We start from the raw sequence: 20,995 nt of genomic DNA, 5'->3' as shown, positions 1-20,995 counted from the left end.
AACACTAGCTATACATGTTTAATAACCAAATAATTATACTATATTGTTTTATAAATGAATTAGTTTTTCAGGGTGCTTGTAAATACTTTATTATATCTGCAGTAGTATGTTTGTATTAAATGTTATTTCTAGGCTTTTCAATAATAACAAATGTTGGAAATATACAAAGGAAAAAAAAATAGAAGTGGAAATTAGAGCTTTAGTGATGAGTCAGCAATAGTCTTATAAAACATGGGAACGTGTGTGTGTGTGACTCACTGTATCAGACAGACTCTCGGCTTTGAGCCTCTGCTCCTTGAGTGCCTGCTGGAGGGCGAGGATTTCGGCCTTGTGCTCGCGCACTGCCAGCTCCACAGCCTGCCGTGATTCAGTGCTGCGCTGATCGGCGCGTAGTCGATTCTGCTTCTCGTTGTCAAGGAGGCGCTGAAGGTCACGCGTGCGACGCTCTGCTTGTTCCTTCTCGTCCTCCAGGGCTGAGCGCCAGTTCTCCCACTGTCTCTCTTTCTCTAGGAGCTCGTCGTTAAGCGTCTCTAGCTCCACCACTTGCTCCTCGAGCATGCTGCATGTCGTTTTTAGGGTCTCAATGTTCTTGGTACAAAGATAAGCATAACATTAGGTTTTGGATTTCTTCAGGTCTCTAATTCGGGTCCTTTGAGTTGTGTGTGGGTGTGAGCCTGTGGGTGTTTACCTGTTTCTGATTGTTCAGGTGCATCTCTCGGTCGGCCACTTCACGGCGCAGACGCTCCACGTCCTGGCTGAGCTGTAGCCTTTCCTCACTCTCGTCCGTCACCTCGTCCAGTTGTTTGGACAGGTAGAAGTTCTGGCGGTTCAGCTCAGCATTCTCCTGGGTCAGCTGAGTCAACTGCTCCTCCAGGTCTGTGATCACCTGCAATGTTACAACACCAATCACAACCAATCCTTACATTAATAGTCTTTCTTTTCTGTGTTTATAAGATGCAAAGATCTTGTAATGTTATTATGGATGAGGCACATACCGAGCAGCTGTCCCTCAGGGCATCAAACTTGCGCTGAATTTCATCTCTATGAGCCTGAACATAGAGAATAAAAAATATATATAGGAAGTCAGTTGACATATTTGTAAATGTACAGTATGTGTAATTTAACTATGATATAACCTGGTACAATATTTTAGAATATTGTGTGTGTGTGTCACTACAATAAGGGTCCAAACAATACGTTATTAATAAAATCAATAAGTGTTTGCAATATAATTGAATTTATATAAAATTATTTCAATAAAGACAAATGACAAATTTATGATGGTCTTGTAAGCCAGTTCTAAGGTGAAGTTCTATAATAAACATGACTAAGAACTGTTTACACAACAGGGGTTTCTTTTCTTCAAGGCAGAAATTACACTACATAGACAAAAGTCAATACGGACACCGGACCTTTCCTGCCAAAAATGGTTCTTCTACAAACTCTTACCACAAATCTTAAGGCACACAATTGTACAGGATTTCTTTGGCTGCGGTGTAATAAAATGTTGTCTTCACTTGAACTCGGAAACCCAAACCTCTTCCAGTATGGCAATGCCCAGTGCACAAAGCCAGTTCCATGAAGATATGGTTTACATGGTTAAGAGAGGAAGAGTTTGTGTGGCCTGCTATAAAACTCTGATCCCAACACTACTGAATAAACTGGATAAATTGAAACAACGACTGTACCACATGCATGAGTTGGAGTTGAAGATCTTTAGTGGCCTGCTATAGAGCTCTGACCTCAATTCCTATTGAACACCTTTGAGATGAATTGGAACACTGACTGCACCCCAGGTCTCCTCACCTCACCCTACATCAGTTCCTGATTTTACTAACACTCTTGTGGCTGATGAACCCAAATCTCCACAAGCACCCTCCAAAATCTAGTGGAACATCTTCCCAGAAGAGTGGGGGGAATTCAAAGAGCAAATTCTGGCTAAATGTGGAATGCGACGCTCAAAAAGCACATACCATACTTGTGTTCGCAAACTTTTTGCAATATAGTTTAGGTACATGCTCCCGAAAAACTTTCTTTTGTCACAAGTTTGTTTGCCTGTCTGAAATGTAATTTGTTTGCCTGTCAGTAATGTCAAATTCAGTACTAGTCACATTATGACAAGTGAAAAATGTTCGACTCTTGCGATGAAGCACATGAGTGTTTCAATCTCGCAGTAAAACAGATGCATGAGGAGTCTAGATAGCTCACGAACAGCGCCATAGAGTGCCCTGTTCAAAGCCTTCTCTTGTGCTTTCAGTGCATTTTAAGCCTAAATCATGGTTTTTAAAGTGGTTATGAATGCTACCACCTACTTGTTTGAGTACTGAATATTACTGTAGATACTTAGCTGATTGCTTGTTTATTCATGCTAACAAACTGTATATTTAATGCTAGCCTGGAGGTTCATGGGGCTAAAATTTCAAAGTGTTCAGCTATTATTTGAAATGATGTTTCTCAATGTGTTGTAGATGTATTATGAAATGTTGTATCTGTTGTTTAGAAGCCTTGCTTAAATTGGTTGACAGTCATTTAAAACAACTTTCTATCTCGACTGGCTTAATGCAGTGTGGCAAACATTCATTAGCATATTTGAGTTCTGTTAAACTCCGTGGCAAATCAGATTTAGCCTTGCTGCACTGATGAATCCAGCAGAACCCCTCACTGAAATGAAATGAATGCTGAGTGGGAAAAGGTGTAATTATTTCCTCCACTTTGTACAGTATACAGTGTGTGCGCGCTTCTCACTCTGAGAGCAGTGATCTCCTCTTCAGCCTCGGCCGTGGTCTCCTCCAGCTCAGTCTTAGCCTGCTGTAGTTGGCTTTCCAGCGCATGCCGTGCCGCCTGCAGACTGGTGATCTGAGACTCTCTCTCCTGCAGTGACAGCGTCAGTTCTGTCACCTGCCTTTTTAGCTCCAGTTTCTGCTCCTCGTGCTCTAGACCCATCTATTCACAACACACAAACACACAAATAAGGGCACACGCATCACTTAATCACCTACAGGGGCCCAGTCGATTCGGTTACATTTCAAAACAGCTCTTTGAGCCGCGAGTCGTACTATTGTTCATGCTTTTGTAACTCGGAACAAAAACTCGGTATTTTGTTAGTCACAAACCAGTCATTATCCTTCTGTGTACCTACTTCCTCTTCCCACGCATCCTGTCCAGCTTTGTGAGTCAGAGTCTCTTTATGAGTCTACTCTCTTTTGTCAGTGTCATATTAAGTTGGCAAGTTACTTAACATCATAGGTTTCGATCAGGTGGATTTAACTGATGAAGCCCCTTGGATAAGTACCAAAGTGATAAAAGGTTATAAAATGATTCTAATTATTGTTCTATGCTCGGATGGCTGAGCTGATGGAAACCATTCCATGAGTCAAGACCTGGATGCCATGCGTAGACACCAACCTACAAATTTTCTCTCACTCCCTTTCAGACACACACTCTTCTCTAATTTACTACGTGTGTCTGTTTCTTCCGAGGTGCTGGTGATTTAAATACGTGGCCCACGTTCCCACCTGTTTGAATGTTGAACCAATAAGTAATCAGGTGTGGGTGTTTTGCACCATATGCCATAAACAATGTGCAGAATTGAAATTAAAATCCAAAACTAATACACACGGAACGAGAGAAACACTCGTAACCTGCTCTGTAGTATGAGTGCAGATTCCCAAATGAGATTGTGTTTGATGAGGAATAATTTTCAATCTTTACTTCTCTCACTTACTTAACTCATTTTAATAGCAATGTTTCAGATCAATGTTTCAGTGGTGACATCACTGAATCTGGGTGCCAAATAAACCGTAATTAAACTTTCCTTTTTGTTTCAGTGAACTGCCTGAGAGCTGTTTCCAGCAAGTGAAACCATGTGACCACATCAGAAATCTTGCCCTTTGTTAATGGTTAACATTTGATACATTTGATGATTGTTTTTAAAGCTTATGCTCAGTGTTTTTGCTGATATGTAATAGCCATCATGAGTATCAAGAAATGCTTGTGTACTGGGAATTAAAAAAAAATTAAATCTAGATCGAGTGTGATTTTAATATCAGTCGTAATTTCTTGTGCAGTGTCCTGAATTTCCATTTGCACTCTAGGAAATGATTGTTTTCATTCTTTTTCTATAGGAAGTTAATTTTTTTCCACCCAAGAACAATATTTATCTATTTAGGCCCTGGCTGACCTCGCGCAGTCTGGTCTCCAGCTCTACCAGCCGGCTCTTCTTGCTCTGCTCCTGCTGACTCATCTTCTCCAGATGCTCCTCCAGCTTGGCGTTTTGCGCTTCCAGTTTTCCCGCCTGCGACTCCAGGTAGAACTTCTGCTGACGCAGCTCTGAGATCATCTCCTCCTGTGCTTTCCTACCCAGCGCACACATATAATGGACCAGCAAAGCATAGAGTTACATTCTTGTTTCATTTGATTCGAGTTCGTGTTAGCTATCGGAGCTAGTCGTTCGTCTCTTACATATTTTTTTGGGTGTAGATGCTGCTGTTGGCTGCCAGCTTGTTGGCCTCAGAGAGCTCGGCGATGCGCTGCTCCAGACTCTTCATCTTATTTTCCATGGCGTTAATGGTCTGTGGGGAGGATACGCACACCCACGCATTAAATAAAACCCTTTTAACACACATAATACAATAGCAACCTTCATTTAATAGGAGAATAAATAAAGAATACATAACCCTTCGGCCTAAATGCCATCAATGCGCATCATTGAAGATAACTGGGCATGTTTGCATGATCATAACACAAAGGCAAAAAGAATACGAAGGCATGATATTGGCACGACATATTATAGCCCATTTTTTTTGGCACTGAGCATAACGCTGTCATAATAAAAAAGGGATGACATGATTATTATACTACGATACGGTTGTAAGATATTCAATTGAATCAACGCATCTCATATCCTTTTACCTTCATGTGAGCGGTGACATTTTCATAATCATATATGGATAGATTCAGCTACAGATTTCAGCTGCATGAGATTTTTTGTGATGCAGTGTTTACATTTTGGTCCCTGAAATGGCAGTCAGTTTGCTGAGTGTGATATTGATTCAACATTTTTATTGCTCGTATTATATGATTATGCAGTATCATATATGCAGTTGTTTTTGTCTCATTTGTTACAAGTCAAATCTTTAGTTAGATGCAGTATATTATGTTATAATCGTTGCCTTTTGGTGTTAAAGTGGAGTAAATCAAAGAAGAGAAAACCTTTCAGTGAGAGATTATTGCAGAAAAAAAGACTGAGAAGAAACAAGATGGACAAAAGAATTGGGACTCTTGTCTTTTCCAGCCATGTGTGGATCTTCCCCAATTGCAAAGGAGGCTTTTACATTTTCTCTTCACTTAAACTAGAAGACCCAAACCTGTTCCAGCACCATGAAGATATGGTTTACATGAGTTGGAGTGGAAGATCTTGAGAGGCCTGCTATAGAGCTCTGATCCCAAACCTCCTGAACATCAGCAAAATAAATTGGAATGTGATCTTTTCCAGGCATGTGAGTCTCTTCAGCAAACTGTTGTGGTGGTGGCACACGATTGTGTGGAACGGCTGTAGAAATACGTTTCCCATTACTTGAACTAAAAGACCCAAACCGGTTCTAGCATGACAATGCACCTGCACACAATGCAAGCTACTTGAAGATGCATGAGTTGGAGTTGAAGATCTTTAGTGGCCTGCTATAAATTCCTAAATTCCTATTGAACACCTTTGAGATGAATTGGAACACTGACTGCACCCCAGGTCTCCTCACCTCACCTATATCACTACATGACTTTATTAATGCCCTTGTGGCTGAATGATCTCCAGAGGCACACTCCAATATCACATGGAAAAAATCAGGTTATTATAACAGCAATGAGTAATGAGTGTGGAATGAGATGTTCAAAAGGAACACGCAAAGCTTTTTCGTCAAGTGTCCACAAACTATTGTGCGTCTAGTGTGGGTATCAATATGCATTTGCGATAACATTAATAAGAATGATAGAGTTTTGAGAGTTACTGCTGTAAAACATTCTTGTTTCACAAACGTGACTAATCTGTGACTGCTCGATATTTTCCTTCAACACAAACTCATGCCTTTTTCTTTTTTTACTTTCAGGCATTAATTATAGCTGTCAAACTATTTAAGCCTTTAATGTGTGGAACACTCGATATGGAAAGAATAATATATGATAAGAGTGCTGTTGCAGGACTTTTTACCCCGACACGTTATAGTTTATTCAACCGAGAGTTATACAACGAATAAAACGCAGTGGGGGTGTTGTTTTGGGGAAGAAGAAAAAAAAAGCCTGACGTGAATTATACAATAGTATGTCGAATAGAATTAGAACCCAAGAAATAAACTACATCTAGGCTGGAGTTTGTTCTCCAGCAACGCATCCGGTTTATATCACCAGGAAAGGATGAAAAACCAACATTAAAAGAAACACACGCTCACGCATCCAGGAGGAGGTGCGAGGAAATTCTTACGGCTTTCTGCTCGCTGAGGAGTTTGCCTTTTTCACGCACTTCCTCTTCGTGCTGAGCTCGTTTGGCCTCCAGGACGTCCTTATCAGCCAAGTCTGCCTTCATCTGAGCCTCCAGCACCTAAACACGTACATCAACATGCACATGATAACGTGCATTGTCTTATACTATATTAAGCAAATCTAAAAGCTAATTTCTTTTGTATGTATACATTGTGTTGGATATACTGTATTATGTTTCTAGTCTATTTGTTTTTTTGTTTTTTTTTATATTTGCACATTTCTTCTTCTTGGCTGCTGTAACACAGAAATGTCCCCACTGTGGTACGAATATAGGCATATCTCATCTCTTATCTTAAAATATTTTTTGTGAAATGCTTTTCAAACAAATGATTAGGTCATGTGTCACATATATGGCTTTAAAACAGAAACAGGTCTGAAACTACTCCATGCTACCTTGATCTTGTCCTCGTACAGTCTTTCCTTCTGGACTAGGTGAGCCTCCATCCGCTGGGCGGTGGCCTGAGTTTCCCTCAGGTTATCTTCCAGTTCCTACACAGAGAGAGAGAGAGAGAGAGAGAGAGAGAGAGAGAGAGAGAGAGATGGAGAGAAAGTGAGAATAAAAAGGAAGAGAAGTAAAGTGCATTAGTTACAAATGTATTTTAGACACAAACTAATAAAAGTTCCCAACTTTGCTATATGGAAGTGAGGGAGAGAGAGACGAGAAAAACATGCTCACCAGGATCTTCTCAGCCATCTGCTGGATCTGCTGTGATTTGGTCTGAATGTCGTCTTTCAGTTTATTCTCTCTGCGCTCCACCATCTCCAACCTCTTCACTTGGTTCTCCAGTGTCTTTCTGCCATCCTACACACACACACACACACACAGAAACAATTATTTCAAGCCCTTCCTCTTTTCTTCATCATTTTATATATACATAAAAATATACATTTGCAGCAGCGGATATAGGAACAGCTGTACCCCTGAACTTGTGCAATTATCCAGTCATGTTTTAGCTGTGAAATGCAAAAAAAATGTAAAAAAAATTTTAATCATGCAATTCCCTGAAACTGGTGTTTTGATGTTTGTATGCTGATTTGCATCTGCTTGAATGCTTGAATCGCATTGCTGCCACATGAGTAGCTGAGAATGTGCAGTTGTGTTATTAGTTCCTAATAAAGTGGCCTGTGAGTGTATATCGCCTGTGTTCATCTGAACAAATTATCGATTGATCTGGTAATAGCGTTAGACTTCCGTGCAAATATCCTTTATAATTTTTGACTGCTGTCGAAATGATTAACTTTGCTCCATTAGACTTAAATGGAAGTCACATTTGTCAAAACAGAACAAAAAAACGAAATCATTTCACACGCCACTAATTAACAAAACACTGCTGAGCACGATGAAGTTAAGGTTCCTTCTGTCTTTAGATTTTCAGGAGACAAAACCTTTGAATATATATAAAATATATATATTACATGAATCTGAACTATTTTATTTCAATTACAAAGGCAGCGTTTAATATGAAATGAAGCCTATGACATATAGCATAGGCAAAAGCCAGATTGGATGCTGAATTTGCGCCATCAAACAACCAGAACTATCCTTGTTTGACCTTAGAAAGGTTTCCAGTATGTTGATAACATCCTGTTTCGGTCACATTTTTTGTCACAATTGCGCTTAATTAATATATTTTTACGCACGGTCTTGACAAAATTCACAACGCCTTCGCCAGGAAGCACTTCACCGATTTTGTTGACAGAATTAGCTATGAATAATGAAGAATGTGAACAGATGGTGTAAATGCCGGTGATGGTGACAGTCTGTAAGTGTGAGCAGTGCCGCATCCTGCCTCGGTCTCGCGCAGGCGTCTGCGCAGTGTGTCGCTGGAATCCGTTTTGCTACGCAGCCGCTCCAGTTCGCGCTCCAGCCGCTCTTTGGCCTGACGGATGTTCTGCAGGAGCTCCGTGGCCTCCGTGCTCGCCTTTACCGCCTGTTCAGGGTGAAAGGTTATCCCTCGTAGTACTTGTATTATGGAGCCGGTATAAGTGATAGCAGGTTAAAAAAAACATAAGGCGCACACACGACACGAAGGTTGACATTTTGTTGATTTATCTATTAAAGCTTGTGCATGTTGTACCTTAGACAGCTTGTCCTGTAGCTCCTGTACTTTTAGCTGCTGCTCTGCATTGGTCTGAAACACACAAAATATTAACCAATCTATCTCTCATACACACTCGCAGACAGCGCTGAAGTACACAGACCGTACAGCACACTATTTCATGAGGGGTTGGATATTTACGAAAAGGGGAGGCAAGAATTAAAAACAGGCATGCAGACTCGATGTACAGGATGATGGAAACATCAGTTCAGGTGTTGTTAATGTGTTTAGGTAATAAATTACTCACATAAAAGTGATTTACTCATATGAAAGTCCAATCAAAGAGAAGAACCCTTAGAGAAGGCTTTTCTATTCCAGACAAAAGCACCCAACATAATGGCTTGTAAACCTCATTTAGTGAACAATACAGTCCATAGGAATGTGTTCAGAATAAACAGGCAATTAAACAAAAAAAGTGGAAAAAAAATGGTTGTTCAATTCAATTCTTTTTTATTTGTATAGTGTTTTTAACAATGAACAGATGGTAGAGATCTTGGAGATAGAGATGGTAGAGACGGTAGAGACAGATGGACACATCTTCCTAATACTCACTAGGTTTACTGGTGGCGCTATTTTGTGTTTCGTGTATTTTTCCTACACTTTCTTGGAGGATGAAGCAGACAAACCATGTACTTCAGATAAAGTAGAGATACACTAGGTAATATATGACTCCAGTAAAAGTGCTCCCTTTAAACTTTCACTTGAGTAAAACTACAAAAGGTATTTGCCTTTGAATGTATTGAAGTATCCAAAGTACTATAATTTAATATGGCTATAATGTTCTTATTATCATTTTGGTCACAAGACTTCTGCTTAATCGACTCAGTTCATGTGATGTTGATGAGCCCAAAACCTTTTCAACTACTTCGAAGAATTCACAAGAATAAGGTTTCGTTTGTTGTGGCAAGTTAGTCAGGAGTTTCTTCCATCATTTATTCCTCTCAAAATGCGACCAAGTGTTTGACCAGTATTTAAATAAACAGTACGACTGATTTCGCAAAATGTTGAGTAAAAATCTGATATTTGTTGTGAAGTAAAGTAAAAATCTCCCCAAATGGAAATACTTAAGTAAAGCTACTTAAATACACTAACTAATTACATTTACTTCATTACTGTCCACCACTGCTGATATGAAGAGTCAGAGTTTTGCAGCTCTTTTTTCCCCATGATGCAACAACAAAACCATGTAAGCTCACTGCTCTTGTATCTCACCATTTACAGTAGTTAATAAGTACAAGGCAAGTCGGCTACCCTTTTGAAACTACTTGCATCAAGATAATAGATATAATCACTGGCTATCATCACATTCAAGTATCAGCTTGATAAAAGCCACTTAAAGCAACTTAAACCAAAAGTGATCTCTCTGAGGGTTTTTTTGGGGGGTGGGGGTGGGGGTGAGCGTAGCAATTGAAGGCCGAGCAAACGGGGAATACAAACGCCCACACACACACACTAATTCTATTCCACTCAAGGCTTAGTGTAGTGTGAAATGTGTTATTTTCTGGGAACCAAAGACTCGGGACCAGTAGGGCTGAATGATAGTAGATGAGAGTCTGATTGAATGTGTAAGGGTCCAAAGTCAGAGGTGTTCAAATATTAATGTCTATTTTAGGAGAGAAATACAGACAATAGATCTGTTCCTTTTTATTAGCAGCTTCCATAAAGGCGCATTAGGGTGAAACATCACACTCGATAGCCCTCCCGAGGGCAAGCAATGCCGCAGTGTAGTGAAACCAGACTAGTCAGGCGGGCCTTACCTTCTCCAGCTTGGTGAGCAGCTCCTCCGCCTCAGCCTTGCCTTGCTCTTTTGCCTACACACACACACACACACACACACACACATACACTTCAGCTTTAAAAGGTCATGATGGTGACATTTGGCTTTCATCTCTTGAAAACCTGCTGACAAATCAGCCAGAATTCACTTTCTCAGTTTCTAAGAGAGGAAGCTATAAAGGTTATTAACACACTTAAAGATGTTTCTTTAATACAGAATTAAATAGCACAGCTAAGACTAGGGAAAAGTTAAAAGAAAAATAATTAAATAAATACAATTTTGTACAAAAAAATCACTTACTCACTCACACACAAACACACACACACACACACACACACACACACACACACACACACACACACACACACACACACACATTTATAAATAAAGTTATAGCTGTCAATCGATACAAAAATTTCATCGAGAATTAATCACATGATTGTTAATCACATGAATTTGTGATTAATTACAACTCAATCGGACATTTTTATCTATTTTAATGTACCTTAAATTAAAACTTTTTTTCAAGTTTTTAATACTCTAATCAACATGGCCATAGAAAAATATGATACTTTAAGTAAATGTACGTTTATTATTAATGAAAACAAACTCAACATATGACGACAAAATATTCTTGTAAATGTTTTTATGTAATTATGGTGTTTTAAATGACCTAAATCATCAGGACACCAAACTTTTGCTATGTTTCCACACGGACAGTTTTATTTGCCGGATGTGTGCACCATGGCGGATTTTAATGCTTGATTTAAGACTTGGCGCATCAGTTAAACAAATGTTTAGTGATTAAACATTGTTTGTTTTGGTGGAGTTTATTTACTGTTTTTTATGTCTGAGTAAAAAAAAAAAGGTGTCATGAATAAATGTGTGTTGCGTTGAAGGTTTTCATTTCGCCTCTTTTTAGGCAGAGGGACCAAGCTGTGAAGAATGTGCTGAAAGTTTGAACAATAAACGATGGAGATGGAAATGTGTTGACTAGTGAGGAGAGTGTGTTTTTTGCAGCTGATGAATGAGGAAAATGAGAGAGGGAGAAGGTTGGATGGTGTGGAGTTGGTGAAGCAGGAAGTGGATATGACTAGTAAGGAGAAAGTGAGAGCAGCTATTAAGAGGATGAAGAGTGGAAAGTCGGTAGGACCAGATGACATACCGGTAGAAGCGTGGAGATGTTTAGGAGAGATGGCAGTGTAGTTTTTAACCAGATTGTTTAACAAGATTTTGGAAGGTGAGAGGATGCCTGAGGAATAGAGACAGATTTTGCTGGTACCGGTTTATGAGAATATGGGAGATGTGCAGACCTGCAGTAACTACAGGGGAATTAAGTTGATCAGTCATACCATGAAGTTATGGGAAAGTTAGTGGAATCCAGGCTGAGGGCAGAGGTGACCATCTTTGAGCAACAGTATGGTTTCATGCCGAGGAAGAGCACCACGGACGCTATATTTGCTTTAAGAATGTTGAGGGAAATGTAAAGAGAAGGTCAGAATGTATGAGGACAGTGTGACAGCATTGAAGTGTGCAGTAGGGTCGACAAACTGAATCAAGCTGACGGTTGGACTGCATCAAAGATCGGCTCTGAGTCCTTTCCTGTTTGCAGTGGTGATGGACAGGTCTGCAGGTCAGGTCTCACCACAAATAACAGTAATCTTCTGTAAACATCATAATCCATAGAAACAGGAGCTGAAGATGCTGAGATTTTCATTGAAAGTGACGAGGATTAGAAACGAGTTTATTAGAGAGACAGCACATGTAGGATGTTTTGGAGACAAGGTGAGGGAGGTGAGATTGAGATGGTTTGAACATGTTCAGAGGAGGGACATGAGTTATATTGGTAGGAGAATGCTGAGGATGAAACCACCAAGAAGGAGGAAAAGAGGAAGACCAAGGAGGAGGTTTATGGATGTGGTGAGGGAAGACATGGAGTTAGTCTGTTTAAAAGAAGGAGATGTAGAGGACAGGGGAAGACGGATGATCCGCTGTGGCGACCCATATTGGGAGAAGCCGAAACAAGAATATGAATATATATATATATGCTTTTAAAGAAAAGTTAGATAAGTGCAGATAGTTTGTATAGTGTGAACCAGTATGGATCCTTAGACTGAACTTTGTAGTCTACAGTTCCTTGGATAGAGTGTTGGCTATGGATGCATATCTCATATCTCGTGGAAATAGGAGGCTGCTCTTGTGATGTTCCAGGCAATAGATAAAATCGTTCTATTTGTTTCCTGTGGTATGGATAAGCAGTTGGTATTGAGGTTGGTACTGGTTGGTAGGGTTGAATTTTATGAAGAAAAAGTAAATGCAATCAAATTATTTTTTCTCCTGATTGTGTTTGTGCACGAATCTGCTGATTTTGCTTAAACAGATCCTTCAAGAGCAAATGCGTAGTTTTCGATCAGGTTATACAGGAAAAAATAAAACATTATCATGCATGAGATTGTAAGCATTGATCTGTTTTAGCCCTGCCCACCTTCAAATGGGGGGGGGGAGATTTTTATTTTAGTAGTTACTGGAAATTCCCCAATTATTAATAGTACAGGAATACTGAATTTGCCACAAGAGCAAGATTAACCTCATTAGAAGAGTTAGCTTCCTTGGGACTTTAAAGGTCATGCTTTTAAAATACAAATTGCTGCAATTTTGCTTCTCCTTAAGCTCATCGATAAGTCAGCAAACAACCATGAATGAACAGAAACTGAATCTAGAGTCCTCACTAATCAATTACTCTTGTGCGTGCACACACACCTTCTGGATTCTCTGCTGGTAGTCTGCAGCCTTCCTCTTGAGCTCTTCGCTGGTCTGGCGTGAGTCTCGCAGCTCAGCTTCGTACAGATCGCTGCGGCGCCGGGCAGCAGACAGATCCTCCTCCAGCTGCCTAATGGTCACCTGCATCTCCTCCAGCTGAGCGTGGTACTCCTGCATGTCACACACACAAGCAGATATTCAGGCAAGAGATACGCGCATGCATAAAAGACCTGATATGAGCTTTCGCAGCGAGAGAAAGGGAAACGTGTTAATCTATTAAATCATAAAAGAAAACGATTAGCATAACTGTGTTATATGACGTGCGACAAAGTCAACATCCTCCCATCAAGAGAAGGGCGTTCATACAAGGGTATTCATGCCTGTGAGTAATCACAAAAGCCTTCTAAATCTTAACTGATGTCTCAATGCAGAACGTGGACACAAAGCATGTATTTAGAGGAGACATTAAAGTGAGCTCAAGCAGGCCAAAATTTATTGTTCCCCATTCCTGAGCAATAAAAAGCAGAGCATCTGATGGTATGAAATTGCTGATGGGAATGAGCCAGGTTAATGAAAGTAAGAGGGAGTCAGGTGCATCGTGGCACATAGTCAACAGTGACTAATCAAGCTTTCGCATAAGCAAGCGCAGTTCTGCGAGTCCTTTCTCGCAGTCGGAAGTAACAGCAATAGACTGAAATAATCTTTAGAGGTCAAGTTTTAAAATTTACATTGTCACATTTACATTTACATTGTCAATGCAATATAGAAAGTTTGTATAAGCAGTCAGTGCAATATCAGAGTCAATGCAATATTAAAATAACATTATGACTGGTGAAGTAAATAACACTGATAATCTCTTCTTCATGGCACCTGTTAGTCTGTGGGATCTATTAGGCAGCAAGCGAACATTTTGTCCTTAAAGTTGATGTTTTAGAAGCAGGAAAAATGGGTAGGCGTAAGGATGTGAGCGAGTTTCACAAGGCCAAGTTGTAATGTTAGACGACTGAGGCAGAGCATCTCCAAAACTGTAGCTCTTGTGAGATGTTTCCGATCTGCAGTGGTCAGTATCTATCAAAAGTGCTCCAAGGAAGGAGCAGTGGTGAATTGGAGACAGGGTTGTGGGCAGCCGAGGCTCAAGCAAAGGCTGGCCAGTGTGGTTCCGATCCAAATTGCTGCAGAAGTTAATGCTGTTAATGCTCGACAGATCAGGACTGTTTTGTCAACAAAAGGGGAACCAACAAAATATTAGGCAGGTGGTAATAAAGTTATGCCTGAACAGTGTAAATGTATAACAGGAGAAGTGGACAATAGTGTAAGAGACTTGGAATGCATATTTTATATCCAAGATCTTAGTGTCTTTTTCCCCAATAGTTGCCTTGAGGATAAATAGATTTAATAACCAGTGAAATGTTTTTAAAAAAAAGAAAAAACTATTGATTTAGGTGTTTATACTAAAACATAATGCATTTGAAAATAGTGAGACGCACTTCAGAGCTATAACTGTATCTCGTATACACTTGGTAAATCACTGTATTTTTTTTTACATAATATAGCCAAATCTTATACATCTGAAGAATGTGCTGAAAATCTTGTCTGTGGTAATCATGAATGAGTTATGAATACAATTTCTTTCATCCGCTCCGGTGAGGAGTCGTCACAGCGGATCATATGTCTGCATACCACCGTGTCCTCTACATCTGCCTCTTTCAAATTAACCACCGGCATGTTTTCCCTCACCACATCCATAAACCTCCTCCTTAGCCTTCCTCTTTTTCTCCTTCCTGGTGGCTCCATCCTCAAGATTCTTCTACCGACATACCCCATGTCCCTCCTCTGCACATGTCCAAACTATCTTAATCTAGCCTCCCTCTCCTTGTCTCGAAAACGTCCTGCATGTGCTGTCCCTCTAATAAACTCGTTTAAAATCCTGTTCATCCTCGTCACTCCCAACGAAAATCGCAGCAACTCCGCCTCCTGTCTTTGTTTTCAATGCCACTGTCTCTAAATCATACAACATAGCGGGTCTCACCACAGTCCTACAAACTTTCCCTTTCACTCTTGCAGGTACCCTTCTATCACAAATCACTCCTGCCACACTTCTCCACATTATAGAGCTAGAGCGTGATGCAACATAGAGCTGCATAACAGAACACAGAGCTAAAGACTAAAGTAAGTGGTTCTAGCCACATAAAGTTCAAAGACAAAAGACAGTGCAAACAGACAGTTCAAGACAGATACAAAAAATACACAAAAGTAGCGGCGACCAGTATACCTAATGTATATGTTATACAGAAAAGAAAGTGTACTTGTAAGCATATACAATATACCAAAAAAAAAGTGTATGCAAAACTGAGTAGGTGTCCAAAAAAATGTATTTGTTTTAAATACTGAAAAACAATGAGCTACGTATACTACATATAGAAATGAACACAGGTAAAATATTGATGTTGCACATATTAATGGTATGATTACAGTTTTTTTGAACAGGTAACAGTGTGTCAGACGTCCCTCACCATGGACTCTAGTGATGCTGGTTGATGCTACAATGTGAAACAGTTCTGGTTTATGGACTGAAAGTCGACTAGGAAGTGCTTTAATAATGAGTAATACAAAGCAAATCTGCAATTCAGAAAATGACAATTCAAACCAAAAGCTAGAGTTTAATTGTGATCCATGGAAGAAGAAAAGGAAAAAAATCCACATTTCTGAGTGGATATTCAAGGCAGCCAAGGAGCTTGCTTTTATTGGTTTGTGATACATTAAAGGAATTGAGAAAGAAAGAAAGGGCTCAAAGATCATTTCACTACTTCAGTGTAGCCTCCTCAGCCTGAAGAGTATTCTCAAGAGTGGACTATGATGACACCAGTCTCAAAAAAGCCATTCTACTATCAGCTACATCACAGATGCAAACCTACTGCAATGCAGAAAGAAATGACAAAAACACTAATTGCCTTCAAATGCAAAAAGACTGTACCTGATAAAACAGACAACTCAGTCATACTAATTTTATTCACAGCTTGATGAATTCTAATAATAATTCAAGCGGCAAGCAGCATTTTCAAAGGCCATGCACCCAGACTCAGTGAGCTGCATATTCACAGATGTGCTAAAACTGTTGCCTAAGCAACCACAATAAAGCAGAGATATAACTTTAGGAAAAAAGATTCAAGAATGATTTGTAGTTTCACTAATAAAGTGAATGTATTGACCACAAACAGACAAACCAAAATCCTCTAACTGTAGAACAAAAGAAATAGATGAAAATAGAGCTAAAATGATTCCTTAAGTAACTCGAATATAAAAAAAAGTTTGTTGAGACCATTTAACTAAAAACACAGAGCACCGTGTTTCCCCACTGACCGCTATTACTGACGCACCTCCCACTAAACTCCGGAGCGCTCTGGACAGGTAACATAGAAGACGCTGCATAATAAAAAAAAAGAAAAACGGGGAGAAAACAGCGAGGGGCGAAAAGAAGATTCTGGGCAAAGAAAATCATTCTAAAGTTTTAATGTTGGAATTGTACAAATTTGAGGGGTGCGATATTTTGGGCTGTTGATATTTTTTAATTACAGTTGTAGGGAAAAAGACTACTCTGGATTAAGGGACGAATTGGGTGTGATAAAAGAGAGATGAAAGGTGAAGAAATAGTAGAGGAGAAAAAAAGCTCTAAGTGACAGTTCCAGCTGGCAGAAGGCTGGTGATAGAGGCACTGAAACAGAAGGATGGGGAGAGGAGACGCAAGAATCTCGCCGACATGCGGCAAATCAATCAAGCTACTAACCACCTTTCCAACTGAGAACCCCTAGAGCCAGACATGACCCTCACCACAGCCTGGAGGGTTCAACAGATTGAAGGGAAGAGGGAGTTGAAGACACAGAAAGACAACTGATTGGCGGTACAAAAGGGCCAGATTAATAGCTGATCATAATCAAGGAAGAAGACGGACAGCACATATTGAAAAAGGAAGGCCAAGCACTAGTTAGACGCACAGCAGAATTGCATTTAACTAACATGGGACGCTTACAAAGACCACACAAAGTCCATCACCACCAGTGGACACATCCTTCCTTGCTATTGGTCCATCTGGATTACCTCTGGCATATTACCCTCTATATCAAATGTCCCTGCTCTCCCATCTCTCACAGTCTGACAGCTCGATTTGTGTGCCTTATTATCCCTGTTTTTAAATACAGTTGCTTGAAAAACTACAAATGTTTCTGTGGAGCCTTAAGTACAAAACAAGGAGAAGCATGTGTGTGTGTCCTACCTGCTACCCACAGGTCACAACAGTCCCTTGTTGAAAAAGCCTTGGCAAGCTTTTTACTGTAAACACACAGCTCTAAATGATGGCCAAAGCATGAAGGCGAACCAGGATAATAAGACTTTTTAATGCTTTCTCCATTACAGACACATTAGCAGCGAAAATGACAAAGAACTTGTCTGTGTACAAACTGAAACTGCATCAAAAAACAGACGCATGAGTCCTGCAGCATCGCTTTAGAGGCTGCAAAAGCAGAAGGTCCGCTTGTTAGTGCTCAGACCATACGCCTCACACTGCAACAAGTCGGTTTGCATGGCCGTCGTCCTAGAAGGAAGTCTCCTCTGCAGCTGCCTCACAAGAAAGCCCACAAACAGTTTGCTGGAGACCAAGAGCATGAATTACTGAAACTAAGATAAACTTGTTCGGCTCAGATGGTGTCCAGCATGTGTGGTAACACCCTGGTAAAAAGTACCAAGAACGGTGGTAGTAGCATTAGTACATGGTCTGGAGCTGCATGAGTGCTGCTAATACTGAGAAGCAGTTCCTTTAGAGAAACATGGATTCCAACATGTACTGTGACAATCTGAAGCAGAACATGATGCCCTCCCTTCAGAAAGTGGGCCGAACGGCGGTTTTCCAACATAATAATAAAAAAAATTTGCGATTTAACATTAAAAAGAAAAGCCCCTACAGTACTGCCGCAGACCCCCGAGTTGAAGACTCATGGTTTATAGTGTCATATTCAAAAGTTTATATAGATTTATAGAGTACAATTTATATCTATGTGTGTATATTGTATAGTAGTGTTTAAATTAACGATAGTACTATAGTTTCATATTTGATTCAGGTATATGTAGTTTTATACGGTGAAGTATAGTTTGATTTAAGAATCTATAACAAAGTATAGTTTATTAAGTTAGCAGCCAAATTCGAACAGCTAAACAGTGTTACATTCGACTTCTTGTATGTGCGTTGTATTGCAACATAGTACTTTACAGTAAATTCTTTGAATTGTACATTGCCCATTTTATATTAATGGTTGTGAGTATGCCACTGATTCTTCTTCTTCCGGTTTCTCCCATTAGGGGTTGCCACAGCGGATCATCCGTCTCCATACCCCCCTGTCCTCTACATCTGCCTCTGTCACACCAACTACCTGCATGTCTTCTCTCACCACATCCATAAACCTCCTCCTTGGCCTTCCTCCTTCCTGGTGTCTCCAACCTCAGCATTCTCCTACTGATATACCCCATGTCCCTCCTCTGCACATGTCCAAACCATCTCAATCTCACCTCCCTCACCTTGTCTCCTAAATGCACTGTCCCTTTAATAAATGATGCCACTGATTAATATAGTTTAATACAGTCTATTGTTCGATTTTAGTTGTAAAACCACAGATTAACATACTGTATATTTGATGTGAATCTAAATAAGATTCAACATTACCTTGGTGTTCGATTCAAGTTTGTAAAGTATAGTATAATACAGTATAGCAATGAAATGCAATATATTCATTTGTTTTATCAAAATGTATATAGTGCTGCACAATATTTGATTTGTGTTTCAATTATGTAGAACAATGTAGTATAGTATTTGATTACATTTTATAGCATGCAGTATGGTACAGTAGAGAAAAGCAGAGTAGTATTTGATTAGTGTGTGTGCTTGTGTGTGTGTGCCAGTACAAGGTGAGAGAATTTGTGCAGAACAGAGAGAAAACTTTGGATTAGGTGCTGAACAGATCTCTGCCACTGTCCTGATCTTCTTAATCACTAATCGCGACTGTTCCCGAGAAGATGAAGCTCGCCTCTGCATTTGCGTGTACGCAGACAGAAATGAGTCATTCTGCCGTTTCCCCTTCTCCCAAACCTCCTCCTCCATTCCCTTTTCTTTGTGCTTCATCTTTTCCTGCACCAAATCAGTGCACACTCTCATTCTATAGAGAACGCATCCGCTTCTACTCATTTGTTTCCTCGATTAAAACAGACACAACTCAATTTAATGACCAAAAGTTTTTTTTACCCCCCAAGAGGTCGTGCATATCTTAGCAAATCCCAGCTATACTGCAGCACTGCGAGTTGAATGTCGACCAAAAGTTGAAGGTCTCACTGAGTCTGCTGCTGAATCAGCTCTGCTTCATTGATTGTATAATGTACACACACACACACACAGATAAAGAAAGAGAGAAAGAGTGGGAGCAAGAGAGTGAGACTAAAAAAAAAAGACGGGAGAAAAGACTGGACAAGAGACAAAGATAAACCGAGAAAGTGTGAGACACTGAGGAACAAAAAGTGAAAGAGAGATTCACTGAGAAAAGGAAATGCAGAGAGAGAGAGAGAGAGAGAGAGAGAGAGAGAGAGAGAGAGAGAGAGAAACCAACAGCATAAAAGACAGAGAGAGAAAGAGTGAGTAAAAAAGAAAGTGAGACAGAAATTGATAACTGAATATCTTTGTGCTGACTAAAGGATTTGCTTCTTTGTCCTTCATTGGTAGTGATCTCCATCAGTTCACTGTACAATCATTCCCTGTATATTAAAGTGCATAATAAAAAGCAGGTAAATAAATACTGAATATCTATAACACTATAAATCTACAGTGAACGTTTTTCCTTTTTCTGCCTGCATGAGTGCAGAATTTATAGAATAAAAAAATGCTGCTCAGCAGTGAGAATGCCACAGTTAATTGCTGATACATTTATGCTGGCTGTAGTTCTCTTGCTCTTCAGTTAATTTCTTTTACAAAAAAATGTACGACAGAATTTTCATGCCCCAGAAAGCACTGTTGCTTTTGTTTCCAATTACATGGCTTGAGACTTTGAGCTGTTCCATGCTACAGGTTTAAAAGTTGAGAAAGATTTCGAAAAAAGTTTCATCAGGCAAACTGGCGGTGTTCATCAAAGCCCTTCTTCCAACTCGGGCTCAACAGTGGTGGTGATGTGCGCTTGAATGATGCTGCGGTGTCTTTGGCAGTCACTCTGACAGTTTCATTTGTCTCTCAAGTAATAATAACTTATGTCTAGGCCAGTACTTGCATTTAAATATTAAAAGAAGAAGAAAAAAAAACATAATCCAAAGGGGATTAAATAATTCTATTTTGCTTGATTTTTTTTACGTATGAATTTTTTTTAAGTATAGCGATGTGAAATTTCAGCAACCATTTTATTATATCTTCTCAAAGGACAATACTATAGAAATGAAACTTGGATATAGTTTAGAGTAGTCAATGTGCAGCTTGTATAGCAGTACAGATTTACTGTCCTCTGAAAATAACTCAACATACAGCCATTATTGTCAAAAGATCTTGCAACAAATGTGAGTACACCCTAAGTGATAACAGCTATACGTCTTAAGAATTTGTGTCTCGTATTAGGGCAGTTAAAATTTGGTGCTTTGAGTACAATTCTCTTATACTGACTACTGGATGTTTAACATGGCACCTCATGGCAAAGACGCTCTGAGGATTTAAGAATTAGAATTGTTGCTCTCCACAAAGATGGCTGAGGCTGTAGTACATTAGCCAGTGTCATACAGAGGTTTTCCAAGACAGGTTCCACCCGGAACAGAC

General features: G+C 39.8%; 1 protein-coding gene across 6 annotated transcripts in view; it reads right to left on the bottom strand.

Annotated features, from left to right (window-relative positions):
* cita (citron rho-interacting serine/threonine kinase a) overlaps nt 1–20,995 on the bottom strand; it is a 94,820-nt gene that overhangs the window by 29,441 nt on the left and 44,384 nt on the right. For all 6 annotated transcript variants that reach the window (XM_046838943.1, XM_046838947.1, XM_046838946.1 and 3 more), the window contains exons 14-26: nt 13,168–13,338; nt 10,388–10,441; nt 8,610–8,663; nt 8,322–8,462; nt 7,208–7,333; nt 6,925–7,020; nt 6,473–6,589; nt 4,462–4,571; nt 4,181–4,355; nt 2,746–2,943; nt 996–1,049; nt 689–886; nt 259–588 (exon numbers count right to left, since the gene is read on the bottom strand). In XM_046838943.1, coding sequence (XP_046694899.1) covers nt 259–588; nt 689–886; nt 996–1,049; nt 2,746–2,943; nt 4,181–4,355; nt 4,462–4,571; nt 6,473–6,589; nt 6,925–7,020; nt 7,208–7,333; nt 8,322–8,462; nt 8,610–8,663; nt 10,388–10,441; nt 13,168–13,338 — 1,824 coding nt within the window. The remainder of the gene's footprint in view (nt 1–258; nt 589–688; nt 887–995; nt 1,050–2,745; nt 2,944–4,180; nt 4,356–4,461; nt 4,572–6,472; nt 6,590–6,924; nt 7,021–7,207; nt 7,334–8,321; nt 8,463–8,609; nt 8,664–10,387; nt 10,442–13,167; nt 13,339–20,995) is intronic.

Source organism: Silurus meridionalis, chromosome 25, assembly GCF_014805685.1.
Source record: "Silurus meridionalis isolate SWU-2019-XX chromosome 25, ASM1480568v1, whole genome shotgun sequence".
NCBI classification, from domain to species: domain Eukaryota; kingdom Metazoa; phylum Chordata; class Actinopteri; order Siluriformes; family Siluridae; genus Silurus; species Silurus meridionalis.
The sequence above is the reverse complement of the archived record's forward strand: the minus strand, read 5'-3'. Positions and strand labels throughout refer to the sequence as shown.